At 41.7% G+C, this 15,793-nt stretch overlaps 1 protein-coding gene across 5 annotated transcripts in view; it reads right to left on the bottom strand.

The window, feature by feature from the left end:
- Positions 1-15,793, bottom strand: part of PCYT1B (phosphate cytidylyltransferase 1B, choline) — a 159,314-nt gene that overhangs the window by 61,332 nt on the left and 82,189 nt on the right. For all 5 annotated transcript variants that reach the window (XM_077144971.1, XM_077144970.1, XM_077144973.1 and 2 more), the window contains 2 exons: positions 9,507-9,658; positions 6,785-6,863 (listed from right to left, as the gene is read on the bottom strand). In XM_077144971.1, the coding sequence (XP_077001086.1) occupies positions 6,785-6,863; positions 9,507-9,658 (231 nt within the window). The remainder of the gene's footprint in view (positions 1-6,784; positions 6,864-9,506; positions 9,659-15,793) is intronic.

The following is a 15,793-nucleotide window of genomic DNA, read 5'->3' as shown; positions in this document are numbered from 1 at the left end:
TAGGATTTAACAAATGAGTATGACTACTGACTTATTATATAGATATTTCTTTTAGTTTCTAATGTATTAGAATAGCCAGAAGGAAATGCCTAAAATTGTTGAACTGTAATCCAACAGCCTTGATCTTTGATAATGATTGTATAATCATATAGCTTTCATCTTGTGACTGTATAATTGTTAAAACTTTGTGACTGACACTCCCTCTATCCGAGGAGGGGTATAGATAAATAATAAAGAGGCATGAAAAAAAAAAGAAAGAAAACATGCTCTATGAAGTAAAATTTCAAAAAGAAAGACAAAAAACAAGATTAGACTTGAGAATTTCTGACCTCCTATTCTTGTTCAATGCTCCTGGCCATAGAGGAAGCCTTTTCTAAGGCCCCAAAAGGATATGAACCAACAAAAACACCATTGGGAAAAATAAGCACATTACATGTACAGAAAAATTTTCTGAAGTATTATCCAAGGTTTTTTTCATTTCTAGGGTTCATGGCTGAATTGAGGCCCTGTAAGTGCTGACAGAGCTCCATCACTTCAGGGGGAGGGAGATGTAGCTGGGGAGCAAGAGGGTGTGAATGGGGCCTGTCTCCTGCCCCCATTCAAGTTCAAACTCCAGGGACAGGCACAGTGAAGAAACCCCTTTAGAAAGATCAAAGCATAGGGGCCAGCACCCTGTTTCCCAGCAGGAACTTTGGGAGGAAATTGCCTCACAGAGATCCCATGCCAACATGTGGAGGCCTTGCTGACATGGGGAGACAAGCCTGACATGGATCCCCTCCACTGCCTGTGTTTATGGAGGGTATTTTAAAATTTCCTGAGGACCCACAGAGGTGCATAAATGGTAGCAGAGATTTAAGATCAACGTGACTTATAGGTGGGTCACTGGAGCACAGGGAAGGGAATCCTGCAGTGTCTGATGCAAGGACAGGTAAGGGCTGAAGTGAGGCTGGGGTGAGCACAAGCAGGAGGTGGAGGGGGAAAGATGGAGGAGGTAGCTGAACATCAGAGGGCTACAGCTCGGGGTCTGGTAGGCAGGGGGAGATGGCTGACCCTATGCCAGGCCAAAATATAGGCCCAAGAAACTTGCACAGAACCCCAGGAGAAAAAAGCAAAAAATTTACTCCTTAGAATCTAAGTACAAACCTAGAATACCAGGCATGTTCTTTTCTATCATCTATAAATAGGATTCCTAAGCAAGTTCAGCTACAGAAATTACTTTTGGTCCCCACTTGGTCCTTTCCCAACAACAGACCTGATCATGGTACTCTCCTGCCTCAGAGTGGTGTCTGGCTCCATGTTATATACAGAATTAAGTCTAAACCAACACATCTTGCCAGTGTTCATTTCTGTCCTTACCTTTGCATACCTTATACTCATTAACACTTTTGCTTTCCTCCAAACAGGCTACACTTCTTTGTACACTCCCACCTTTGAACACACCTCCCTACCTGTTGTATAAAGCCCATCACAGTCCTATTAACATTATGTTGTAATTATTTACATCCATCTCTGCTCTCTTCTCAAAGTTGGAGGCTATGTCTTGTTCATATTTTTATCCCATTCCCATTTTCCCTAAGACAATTCCTGGCTTTGTGGATGCATTTGGAGGATTCATGGGTTAACAAATGAGAGTCAAAACTCTCCAAAGAGGGAACTGGCTGCTTTAGGAGGCAGGGAATTCCCCATTGTGAGATATGCACACGCATCATTTCTACCAGAGCTGGCAGTGATGTCAAGGAGGGAGTGGGATGCTGGTTTTGGCATCTCTTAAAGTCCATTCTACCTCCAGAATCTGAAAGTCTTTGAGTACCAGGAAAAGGCCATAACAGCAGCAGGCTGAGGGTTGGGGAAGATGGGAGCTCCATGAGTAGAGTTCCAGGGGTCCGGGAAGATGATTCTGATGACACATGTCAACCATGGGGGCAGCCCTAGTATAACATGGGATGTAAACTTCTTGAAATCCCGAAGTAAAGCAAATGATAACTTACTAAACTAGATTGTCTGTACCTTGCCAGATAATGGTTTAATGCATGTATGAAGGTATGCATGGATGCATATCTGGAGCTATGCTGGTTTGAAGCTATTATATACCCTAGAAAAACCATGTCCTTTAATCCACATTCAATATTGCTGGATGGGATCTTTTCGATTGTTTCTATAGAGATGTTTTGGGTGGTAACTTTTGATTAGATGGTTTCCATGGAGATGTGTCTCCACCCATTCAAGGTGGGGTTGCTTACTGGAGCCCTTTAAGAGGGAACCATTTTGGAAAAAGCTTCAGAACCAACAGAGCCCACACAGCCAGAGACCACTGGAGGAACAGAAAGAAAATGCCCCTGGGGAAGTCGTTGAAGAAGCCTGGAGAGAAAGCTAGCAGACTATGCCATGTGCCTTTCTAGCTGAGAGAGAAACCCTGAATGTCATCAGCTTTCTTGAGCCAAGGTGTCTTTCTCTGGATGCCTTAGTTTGGACATTTTTACAGCCTTGCCTTAATTTGGACATTTTCATGGCTTTAGAACTATAAACTTGCAACTTAATAAATTCCGCTTTTTAAAAGCCATTCTGTTTCTGGTATATTTGCATTCCAGCGGCTTTTACAAACTAAAACAGGTACCTAGACAAGGTATGTGGTAGACAGTAAATAGCAGAAAACAGACTAAGTCATCAGAAATCTATTTCTGCACTTATCTTTAGCTAAAATGCTAATCCCAGTCCATCCCTTCCCCAAACTCTTCCTTGCTCCAAGATTCTCATGCAGCAAAAAGGCTAAAGGGAGATCTATAGAAAGTAGCTGGATGAAGGAAGAGAAATGGAGACGCTAAGTAATCCGCCCTCTCCCTTTACTCAGACATCTTCATTTTTAGGGTCAAAAAGCCATCTGACTCTAAAAGAAGATAGAAGTAATTATCTTCTTCCCATTTATCTTTTTAAGTGTATTCCAAATTGATAAATTCAGAGGATATTTTTAAAATCCCAGCAATTGAATTTATTTAATTCTTAGGTGATTATCTGAAACCCTGTGGCATTGACTTATAGTCTCAGCCTAGGAAAATGACAAGTGCTGGGTGGTGACTGCGGAGCAGAAACTATTTTTCATTATACATTTGCCACAAAAGAGCATTTATAACTTGAGTTTTGCTCTGTTGCCTGTCATAAGATAGAGCAAGAAAAACACAAACTCATAGATATAATTAAAGATCTTTCACTTAGATCATAGTCATTTTTGAAACAAGAGAAATGATGAGCCCTTGCCTCTTTCACTGGGATTTTACTGGTCTGTGAGGCTACAATGTTTTGGAGTAATTTAGCACTTGTGGTCAACATCTCTTTCAATAAAGGGGTGTGTGAGGGACTGGGAGGCCAAAATTTCATTGGAAAGCAAACAGAAATTGGATGCAAAGGTCCATATAATTCACACCCAAATATCACCTCTTACATCTAAATAATATGAAAAATTCTAAAAAAGTCCCAAATTGTACCCAAATTAGGTAAGCTGCTCTCTTCACCTTGTGGAGGGAAGAGCCCTTGCAGACAGGCTTCATATGAAGGTAGTTGTCCATCTGTCATGGTCAAGTTCATGTGTCAACTTGGCCAGGTGGTGGTACCTGGTAGTCAAGTCAGGCAAGGGCTGGCCTGTCTGTTGCTATGAGGCTATTTCATGGACTTAAATCATGATTACGTCTGCTGCATCCACAGCTGATTGCATTTGCAGTCAGTGTCTTCTGCAATGAATGATGCTTAATCTAATCACCAGAAGGCTTTCAAGGAAGATTCAGAAGAGATAATCACTCTTCCTGCTTCAGCCAGCCAGTCTCTCCTAAGAGTTCATTGAGGACCTTCATTGGAGCTGCCAGCTTGTGGCCTGCCCTACAGACACTGGACTCTACATCCCCACAGTTACATGACACACTTTTATAAAATTTATATTTACAAATATCTCCTGCTGATTCTGTTTCTCTAGAGAACACTAGTTAATATACTATCCCACTCCATAACCACTCTTTTGTCCAGCTAGCATTTAATGAGCACTAAAAATGTACCAGGGACTGCTAGGGACTCAAAGATGGATGAAAGATGTCCCTGTTCTTGTGGCACTACATTCTAGTGAGGCGCATGCTCACGAGGAACCCATGAAGATGCTGTGAGAGGAGAGCTGAAAAGGAGGTCTATGTGTAAAATGTGTCTGAGGAGGGCAGGGGAGGGCTGAATAGTGCCCCAGGGAAAGAGAGATGTCCAGTATGGGCTCTGAGTAGGGAGCAGAAGTTCAGGAGAAGGGTATTCCAAGCCCAGAGAGCAGCTTAGCAAAGGCACTAAGCTGGGGCATGTTCTGGAAACTGGGAGGGGTTCCATGTACCTGAAGTGTAGGGCCGGTGGAAGGTAGTGAGGTTGGGGAGATGGAGAGGCTATGTAGGACTGAGGAATTGAAACCTGTTAACTAAACCGAGGATTGGTCAGAAAGACCAAAGAAAAGTAGAAGGGAGTGACAGTCCAGAAGTGAAGAAGGACAAGAGCATCTAAGAAAGAGTGGTCAGCAGAGTCAATATGCCCAGAGGAGGACTGAAAAGAGGCAATTGGATTGGTGGTTCAAAGATCATCACAAACCTTAGGAAGGGTGGGGTGAGAGTCAGAGTGCAGGTAGCTGAGGAGTGTCAGGGAGGTGAATCAGCAAATTGCAGGGAAGGGCAGGACTAAGTGAGTAACAAGAAAGAGGCAGGAAGGACAGCAGAAGGAAAAATGTGGGTAGTCTGGTTGTGTTTGTAGACTTCCATATGTTTGGAAGCAGGTAACAATTAGAGAGTGAGAACCTTAGATATCAAAGAGAAGGAATAATTAAAGAAGCTAGGCTTCAGGGAAGGGATAAGGTAGGTTCAGATAAAGAGGTTAGCCTGGGAAGGAAAACTTTCCCCCACTTTCTCAGGATGCAGTAGGAGGAAGTACGGATATCAGGGGTTGTGGGAAATAAGGGCATGAAGGGGGAAAAGACTAGATAAAAGATTACCAAGGAGCACCGAGAAGATGCTGAAGCTAGAAACCACGCATCTGTTATGATGCCCCAACAGCCATTTCCCCAGACCCATCAGCAGTGTGGGTGCAGGAAGAGAAGGAATAACTGATATTGATAAAGGAATTAACTCCACAGAGCCTGTGATGAAAGTGAGCCTCCCTGTCTTCAGCTGCCCTTTAATTCCCTAACCTTAACAGAAAAGCTTCATGACAAATGTGACAGCTTCCAAAGTCAGGCACAATCTCTGCCTTCCATGACATTGCTTAAGAGTTTCAGAAAGAGAGATGATACCCAGGAATGAATCTGGCCCTGGCACCGTGGGATCAACAATGCCATCCTGACCAAAAGGGGAAAAAGAAGTGTAACAAACAAGGTATCAGTGGCTGAGAGAGTTCAAATAGAGTTGAGAGGCTATGCGAGAGGTCACTCTTACACAAGCTTCAGCTAGACATTGCTAGTATTAATAATGTGCCAAACCCCAACCAAAACCATTCCTGCCAATTCTAAAGAACACCTAGGGCATTATATACGATTCTACAAAGGTTCCATGCATTAGGGTAACTTTCCAGAAACTTACAACCTCCAGATGGGTCCCTGGGCCAGATAAGTCCTGAAATGCAGAGGAGCCACCTTCTCTAGAACATCAACTAGTTTCATCCCTCTATCCCATAGTATGGACAGCCCCTTCCAACATGAAAAAGTCAGAATGGGCATAGCCCAAATACCCCTAAAGAGTGGGAGAAAGATCAAAGGGGATGGTGGAGTTGTACAGAGAAGGTCGGGTTTAACAAATGAGTGTGAGTGGGGAATCAGTACATTCATACGTCTTTTAGTCTCTAGTACCTTAGAACAGCTAGAAGTAAAAATCTAAAATTGTGGAACCGTAACCCATACCAAACCCTGAAATCTGTTCTATAACTAATTGTTGCAATGTACTTTGAAATTTATTGCTTTTTTTGGTACATATGCTATTTTTCACAAAGAAAAAGAGAAGGAAGAGTATAATAGAGAAGATAGGATTTGACCAATGAATATGACTGCTGAAACAATATATTGATATTTCTTTTGTTCTCCAGGTCTTGCAGCAACTAGAAGACAAAACGAAAAATCATGGAACTGTAACGCATACCAAACTTTAAAATCTATTGCATAACTACTTTTTAAAATGCACTTGGAAATTTATTGCTTTTTTGTGTTATGTTATTTTTCACAATTAAACAAAAAGTGTTCTTTTAAAAAAAAAAGTTTCAGAAAGGAAATACTTTACCTGATTCCACAAATGTTTATCCATTTACTTTTTGCCTCTGCTGGTGGTACCTGAGGATCTTACTATCAAGTGACAAAATGACACTAAAAATATGGCAGGGATGACTTTGGAGATAAGGAGTCCATTTCGTTAGCCAGTTAACTGTCTTCTTCTGGAAGGAACTTTCTTGAGAGTATAAAATTATTTCATTGTAATGACTTAATTGTGAGGAAAATGAATGCCCTTTAAGCAACAGGATCCTGTGATTTTAGTCAGATGGATCCTAAAGTCAAGACTCGAACCTGAAGTTGAACAGTTTGCTGCTTAGTTGAATTCCTATATAAATGCCCAAATGGCATCTGAGTCATGAGTAGAGACTGAGGCACAGCACATGCCAACACAGCGTTGTGGAAGCTGCTTGGGAGACCCCTGAAATTCCAAGGCCCTGTATCTAAGTGCTGCAGTCCTACAGCACATATATCTTATAAACCTGATTACTTGGTAGGCAAGCAAACAGGAGGACAACTCCTTACCTGCTTCCTTTATATGCTTGTAAACGTCATCAGAACCAGCAGAGGAATACGGAATGTCATCGTGGGCCACAAAGTCAATCTGTTAAAGAAAGAGAGGAGTGATGTCACTACAAGGATCGGTGCACACATTTTTGGATTTGAAGGAGACTGGTACCCCCAAAATGCTTTTTGAAATCAGGCACTTTTATGCCAAACTTATATCGTGGGTCTGAATTCTTGACTGAAAGGTATCCCCAGCTGTCTCCATTTCCATGAGATAGAGCTAGAAAAACAAATGTTTTTCTCTCCTTTGATGGTCCCACTTTCTTCTCCTACCTCTGATAGGGTTTCCCCTCCCGTTTGTTCTTCTCCCTCTAAAGTTTCTCCTTCAGAGATCTCATTCAGTCTTCAGATTTTAATCATCTCTGCTATGATGAGGAGCTCAACTCTCCATTTCCCATCCCACCCAGGACAACAGGCCCTCACACTTAGGTCATGTTCTATATGGTAAAAATGAATTTCACATTCCTTTTACCATTTGATCTTCACAACCACCTTGTGAGGTAGGGAGAGCATATACTATTATTTCCATTGGGTGACAGGCCGCTGAAACAAGAAAACTGTTTAAGACTTGGCCAGTGTTACACGGTTTATTAGTGGTTTGGGAGTAGGAAGTGGGCAGCTGGGAAACTAGCTTTCTTAACTCCCATTGCAGCTCTTTTCTTTCACCTCTCTTGCTGCTACTTCAAAGTCAATCTCTCCAGAGTTAAATTCATCCTTGTGAAACAGGTGCCCTTTTCCAACGATACCTCCATCTCCCCAGGTTAGAGAGGCTCAAAACCTTGGAATCAGCCTTCTTTCCCTCCCCACACCACATAGATCATATGTTCCACTGACATGTGTGCACGAGTGTGCTCACATGTGCCCATCACTTCCTCTCCATCACTATTACACCAAATACAGGTCCCTGTCAATCTAGATAATTCCAACCCACTTATATCTGGCCTTCCACCCTGGAAGAGCTCTCCTCTCCAAGCCATCCCACTTCCACTTGGAGTTCCTCCTTATATACAGTTTTCTTTTTGTTATCCGCATGCCTGCTGATCTTCACTGGCTCCCTGTCTCCCTCTACATCAAGTAAAAACTCCTGGCCTGGCTTTCTAAGCCCTTTATAATGAGGCTTTTCACTCCCCCTTGAGAAGTAGTTAAAAGTGGTAGTTTAGGTTGCCTGGGAATGATTCCTGCTCCATCATTACTAGCTATATAATTCATAAGTTGTTGGTAAGGATTCAATCAGGGTTTCTCAACCTCAGTGCCAGTGCCATTTTGGGCTGGATACTTCTTTGTTGTCGGGGGCTGTCCTAAACATTGTAGGATACTTAGCACCATCCCTGGCCTCTATCCACTAGATGTCTGTAGCACCCCTCTAGTTGTGACAACCAAAAATGTCCCTAGACATTGCCAAATGTCCCCTGGAGGGTGGAGGGAGGTGTGGAAAACTTGCCCCCAATTGAGAACCACTGGATCAAGTGACATAATATATGGTAATAAATGCAAGGATGCTTAAACTAACAACAGTTACACAGTAAGTATTCAGTAAATGTTTATTATTAGTCATTCTATTTTTATTACTCAGACTACTTTATTAATTCTACTCTTATTTAGTTCTCCCTCCTCTCTAATGTATAATCACCATCATAGCAGCAGCAGCATAACAAGAACAACAGCTGCCTCTCAGGGTAGCCATGAGATTAATAGTAATGCTTTTAGCACAGTGCTGGGCACATGGTACACAGTCAATAATAGGCGTCCATCATTATCATTATTAGTATCTCTCACTATGCCTAACATAAGTTGAGTATACAATAGATGCTTAGTAAAAATGTGTTGGTGATTGCTGGAAATAATCATATTGTAATTTTTCCTTTTTCTCTTTATTCTTGCTGGGAAATTGTCTCCACTGCTATTACCCATGCACATTTATCAGTGTTCTCCATTCTCTTTCACATCGTGAATTTAAAAATAGAAAAGAAAACTCTGGGAACAGCTTAATCTTATTTTTCTGTACTGCTTATAAAAGGAAAGAATAACTCCCAATGGGGCTCGTAGGGAGATACAAAGCACATAATCTGATGCAGATCAAAAGAACTCTTGGTGTTTTCAACTAATAAAAATCTTATGTCAGTGTAAGCTGTTTCTTGGGGTCACAAAATCATATACAAAATTCTTTCTTTAAAGGCTAACCCCTGACTTTTTGGACAAGATGCGTGTTCATCTGTTCCATGAAAGGTGATGCATGTGGATTTATTAACACCAACAATAATGAGGAGGAGGGGGGGAGGAGGGGAGAGGACAACGATGATGATGATGATGGTGGTGGCTAACATTTTTGGAACTCTTGCTATGGGCCAGACAGTGTTCTAAGTGCTTTACTTGGATTATCTCATTAAATCTTCAAAACAACCCCATGAGGAATGTGCCATTATCATCCCATTTTACAGGTGAGAATGGTTAACTATTGCTCAGAGTCCCACAGTTAGGAAGAAATACAGACGGTACTCAAGGAAGTGAGAAGATACCAACTCCCAGAGCTGGGTGGAAGAGTGGTGATACCACATGATTGTTCCTGAAGTTACCTCTTTTAGGAATTGGAAGAGTCCTTGGGCTTTCTGTGGTCTAGGCTGTAGTACAGGATTAGACTCCCTCTCCTACTACTTAGAGAACATAAAAGAAGGGGAAATACCTTGTGTTTTTCCAGGAACTCTGGTGTGAGTGTCCATGGAGCATCTCTGATGACTTCATCAACGTACCGACAGTGTCTGAGAGCTTCATATCTCTCCTCTTCATTCATCACGGTGAAACCTTTGAATTTGTGGGTGAGGTCATCACTGCAAACTGCAACAGGCAAACGTGTTAGATGCTTTTACCTGGCTCACGGCCACATTGGTACACGCATGGCTTCTTCAGCAAGACAAAAGGAGCACAGCATTGCTAGGTGCATGCCATAATCAAACTCCTCTTTTTTTTTTTTTTTTTTACAGGAACAAAGGATCAGGAGAGTGAAGCAAACTAAAATCTACCTGCAATTTGGAATTTCATTTTAGTGCCAATGATAACTGCATTCTCTTACAACTGTGGCTTTTATTAAAACAATTCTCCACACTACCAAATGTGACTTTCGTATCTTATTTCCCTATCCAATCCTTAAATGATAATTACTCATCAGAAATAAAATGACCACAAGAACAGAGAAGGTAGAAAAAGGAAATGAACCAGGAGAACTGAATTATATAAGGTTTGAACAATCAGTTCCAATTCCTTTACTAGATCATTGTACTTAGTAACCCAAGTGTGATTCACATGCATGTGTGCAGACATACATGTATATACAGACATACTTCTTGTTCCCTGGATTGAGGTCTAGTCAGTACACATCAATCAAGAGGAGAAAGTCATAAAATAGAAGGTCCAACTAGCACAGTTCATCCTTCCCACATTTCTTATCCTTTCTAGATCTCAGGCTCCTGAACCTTGTAATGGGGATGGTCACAGCTCCACTATCTGCCTTAGAAAGGAATTTTTGAGGATTTGTATTCAAATAATTTGAAACAAACCAAGAAAATAAATGATTCACTATTCTAACCAGAATACATTCTTGAGTTGGCAAAGGCAACTTTTCTAAGGTTTCCCACACATCAGAAAGAAATGTCATTGCGGGCACAATCCCTCTTTCCCAGTACTGCTGAGGGTCTGGCTGTCAGTTGTCAGAACCACCCTGACTGCCCCCCAAGATGAGCTTTTCCTTTAAGGCTGTATGTCCATACAACAAATTCACAAAGTTTAAGTGTAGAAGCCATGTTTTAAAAACCGAAATGTGATGATTCTGTTGGAATCAAATGATGACCGAAGCCCATCCTTGGAAAACCCAGGCTTACTCAGAGATACCCACATTTTCTGATTCTCCTAAGACACAATGACACACTGAAGGCAGGACAAGGCACAACCTAACTAATTCCTAAGACAGGCAAAGAAATAATCTCCGGTTCTGTTTGGAAGAACCATTTTGCTCCAAGCAGTTAGTGCTTGGTGAGGTGAGGGGTCAGGGAAGGAACAAATGTATTGAACAACTACTTCTGAGACAAGTCCCCACACCTGGTTCCTGATACATGTATTTTCAGATTTTCATAATAAGTTGGAGGCAGATGTTATCTGCATCCCCATTTGCCTAGGAGATGCCAGGACAAACAGGAAGTAGAAGAGTATGTATGTATATGTGAGGCCTTCATGTTTGCTCATTAAAAAGTGTTTACGGGCGGGCCACGGTGGCTCAGCAGGCAGAGTTTTCGCCTGCCATGCGGGAGAGCCAGGTTTGACTCCCGGTGCCTGCCCATGCAAAGACAAACAAACAAACAACACCAACAAAAAGTGTCTAGAAGTACAGAAAAAAAGGACTTCAGGAAATTGGAATAAAGTATGGGCTTTAGTTCATAACATATTAACATTGTTTCATTAATTGTAGCAAAGGTATAATTAACAGTATTATAAGATGTTAATGAAGGGTATATAAGAACTTTGTTCCCTCTTCATAATTTTTCTGTAAATATAAAACTGTTCTAAAATATAAAGTTTATTGTTTAAGAAAGTGCCGAGAGTCAAATGGTAGACGTGTAATATTTACTTCCTCAAACTACATACCATAATGTTCTTAAAGATGCCTTCAACTGATCAGGCACTAAATACATTTTCTTAAAATTCCACATATAAAGAGACAGATGATGATGGCGTCTGAAACTAAACTGCCTGGGCTGGACCACGGATAGGAATCCTGGATCTGGCAATTTTTGTCTATGTGACCTCTCTGCCTCAATTTCCTCACCTATAAAATGGGGTAACAGTGTCCCCATAGAGTTGCTGTGAAGATAATGCAAAGCATTTAGCACATCTGTCCAGCTACCAGCATCTGTACTTATTTACTCTTCTACACTTCCCGTCACCATAAATAACCAATCATACTTTCTATATAAGGCCAACTGCTCTACATGGGTACTCGATCCCAAGTCCCTCTTGTCAACTCCAGAACACTGCTCCAGCAATACCCGTCTCTCCCCCGCATCATCAAATTTTCCCACTGTACCAGGTTATTCCCATCAGCATGCAGACACACTGCTATTTATCCCCTCTTTGAAAAATTCTCTTTTGAGTCACTTCCCCTTTTTCTATTTTCACTGATCCTTTTACAGCAAAACCCTTCAAGAGCATTTCACACTCATTATATCTAATTTCCCTCCTCCCATCCTCTTGTGAGTCCACTCCAATCAACCTCTCACCATCACCACTCCACTGAAATTGCTCCTTTCAAGGTCACCAATAGTACCACATTATGAAATCTAATGGTCAATTCTCAGTTAGCATCTTACTTGACCCTCAGCGGCATTTGGCATAGCCAATAACTCCTCCATGAAACTCTTCCTGCACTTGGCTTCCAAGCCCCCTTCTCTCCTGGTCTTCTTTTACCCCACCAGTTCTTCCTTATCAGCCTCATTTGCTGGTTCCTCCTCATCTCCCCAACCTCTAAACATTGGAATGCCCCAGGCCTCAGCCCTCACCCTTCTGCTCTGTCTTCACTCACTCCCTTGGTTACCTCCCCCAGCCTCAGGTCTTAAAATATGCAATACTCCACGAATGTATATCTCCAGCCTGGACCTTTCCCCTTAACTCCAGACCCCTATATCCAACTGCCTTCTCGGCGATACAATCCGTCTAAATACTCAGGCCTAAGCCTTGGAGTCGTCATGGGTTCCTCTGTCCTCCCACACCCTGCATTCAATCCACCAGCAAAACTGCTGGCTCCGCCTCCAAAATGTACCCAGAAGCCATGCTCTTCTCACCACCTCCACTGTTCCCATCCTGGCCTATTCACCTGCTCTCCCATGGATAACTTCAGTGGCCTCCCAACTGGTCTCCTGATTCCAGCCTTGCCCACCCCTGACAGCCTGTTCTCATTGGCCAGAATGATCCTCTTAAAACTTGTCAGATTGTCATTCTGGGCTCAGACCCTTTCCATCTTCCTCCTCCCACAACCTACAAGGCCCCTACAGGACCCACACTTCCGCCCACTCCTCACCTCTATGACAATATCCCCTCTTGTGACCCAGTCCCTGGCTTCCTTGTTGTTCTCTGAACCTACCAGGGATGCTGCTCTTCATTCGGGGCCTTTGAATTTCCTGTTCCCCAAATCCAGAACAGCTGTATTCCAAATATACTCAGGGCTCACTCCCTCTAGCCCTTCATCTTCCCTGACCACCCTATTCTAAATTGTAATCCTACCCCCACCACTGGCAGTGCCCATACCCTCCCCACTTTACTTCTTGGCACAGCACTCATCATCACATAATTGTCATATTTCATTTTGTTTAGAGTTGGTGTTCTACTAAAGTGTAAGTTCCTTGAAGGCAGTGATTTTTGTGTGTTTCATTCTCTGATGAAGAGTACTTGACCCATGGTAGGCTCTTAAACAAATATTTGTTAAATTAATTAACAGTGCCTGCTATATAGATACACAATAAATATTTATGATTATTTAAAATAATAGACGTATATTTATCTACTGGCACATTTCCACAATATACATGCAAATGAGCGACTAATGTCTCTAGATACATATGCATCTGCATATGTCTCCTACTCATATTTCCTAAGATGTTTTCTATTGTAGTAATTCACATTACTAAAACACTGTCAACCATCTAAGGAACGTGCTGAAAATAAATTTGCCTGAGATTTTGATTCAGTGGATCTAGGATAGGGCCCAGGAAGCTCTATATTTGAGAAACTTCAGGGATGATTCTGGTGCACATAATGCTTGAAAACCTCTGAAGCATATTATGAACAACTTCAGTAAAAACCTTACCTATCTTTGAATCACTCATCACGCCTAGCGAGAGGAAAGTAGGCAGGAAGGCCATAATGACTATGTATTGCTTCACCAACTACTTTGGCTTCTAACTCCACAGATAGGAACTATATATGGACCAAAATATACAATACAGAAATTGATTTAAGGTTTTTAAAATGTTCTTTTAGGACTTAACTACTACCTGATGGTAAGAAAGGCATTAAGCCAAAACTAAATATCAACAAGCAGGAGATATGGGGAGTAGTATGGATTCTTTGAGGAAGAAAAGGAAATGTCTTCATACAGATTATGGTGGTGAAGGCATGGCTATTTACTTAGGTTGGACTATGATGTGAGAATGAAAATGAACAGAGAGAAAGAAATGCTGGAGAAAATGCGGAGAAAGAGATGTACCTATCCACTGTTGGTAGGGAAACTGAGAGGTGCAGCCCTTCTGGAGGGTAGTGTGGTGGTTCCACAGGAGGCTAGGGATGGGGTTGCCATATGACTCTGCAACCCACTGCTCAGTACAGACCTGGAGGAACCGAGTGTGGGGACACGAATGGACATTTGCACGCTGGTGTTTATGTTCGGTGATTCGCAATGGATGGAGGTGGCCTAAGGATATAATATTTGAGGAAGGGAAGGGAGAACTATGGTGCATACATACAACAGACTACTAAGCGGCTTCAAGAAGGAATGAGGTTGTAGAGCATGCAACTATGTGAATGAATCTTAAGGACAGTATGTTGAATGATATGTCAGAAAAAGACAAATATTATCATGCCTCACTCATACGGACTAACTATAGCACGCAAGTTTGGAGAAATGAAGTTGAGAGCACAGGCTATCAGGTTGAAGCCTATTGCAAAGGGTCCTAACACTGTAAGCTCTTACAGCAGTCACATATATTCAGAAGTTGTAACTGTTTTTTTTGAATTCTGAGATACTGAGTATTTGGGTATAACCTGGTCGTTCCTGAAACTTCAGTTATTTATGTGACACCTGAGACTCAGAATTAGAGCTCTTATGGTATGAAAGTCAGCATTACCCCATATAGGAACTGTTTAAAAAGTTGAAAAAGTGATCAGGCTTTGACTTAGAGATATGAATGAAGCTGATCTGGAAAGGACTGAGGTAAATCAAAATACAGGGTAAAGAACGATATTGTCTTTATTTTAAAACTTCAACTTATGTGTGAGACCAAAGGGAGAAATATTTACTTGGTGCAAAATTTATATTTTGGGTAGCACATTATCTAATTTAACTGGTATGGTCACTTTATTCGAACACCATAATTACACAGAATCTTGAATAGGGTGTGAGATCTTGTTGGATTATACAAGTTAGTATGATGCCCTGATACATCCCAGAGTAATTTAGGCAGAGAATAAAAAAAATTATTTGCAAATTCCCCTTGGGGGACTGGAGAGAAAGTGGGAAATATTAAGCTTGTCTATCTGGGGAACTCCTCACAAGCAGTGGGGACAACCAATCAATAGGCTGAGCCCCTGATCTTGGGGTTCGCTCCTATGAAACTTATTTCTGCAAAGGAGAAGTTAAGCCAACTTATAATTATGCCTAAGAATCACCCACAGAGAACCTCTTCTGTTGCTTAGATGTGGCCTCTCTAAGCCAACTTGGCAGGTGAACTCACTGCCTTCTCCTCTACGTGTGACACAACTCTCAGGGGTGTAAATCTCCCTGGAAATGTGGAACAGAACTCCCGAGATTCATCAGGACCTGGCATCATGGGACTTTGAGTAAGCCTTCCTGACCAAAAGATGGAAGAGAGAAATGAGACAAAATAAAGTGTCAGTGGCTGAGAGATTTCAAGTAGAGTTGAGAGGTTATCTTGGAGGTTATTCTTATGCATTATACAGATATCCCTTTTTAGTTTATGGTATATTACAGTATATGGAAGGAAGTACCTGAAACTGTTGAGCTGTGTTCTAGTAGCCTTGAGTCTTAAAGATGATTGTATAAAGATATAACTTTTACAATGTGACAGTGTGATTGTGGAAACCTTGTTTCTGGTGCTCCTTTTATCCAGGGTGTAAACAGATGAAAAAAAAAATAAGGATGAAAGACAAATAATTGGGGGGATAAGGGGTAAAAAAAAATGGCATAGGTTG

Source organism: Tamandua tetradactyla, chromosome X, assembly GCF_023851605.1.
Source record: "Tamandua tetradactyla isolate mTamTet1 chromosome X, mTamTet1.pri, whole genome shotgun sequence".
Taxonomy (NCBI): domain Eukaryota; kingdom Metazoa; phylum Chordata; class Mammalia; order Pilosa; family Myrmecophagidae; genus Tamandua; species Tamandua tetradactyla.
The sequence above is the reverse complement of the archived record's forward strand: the minus strand, read 5'-3'. Positions and strand labels throughout refer to the sequence as shown.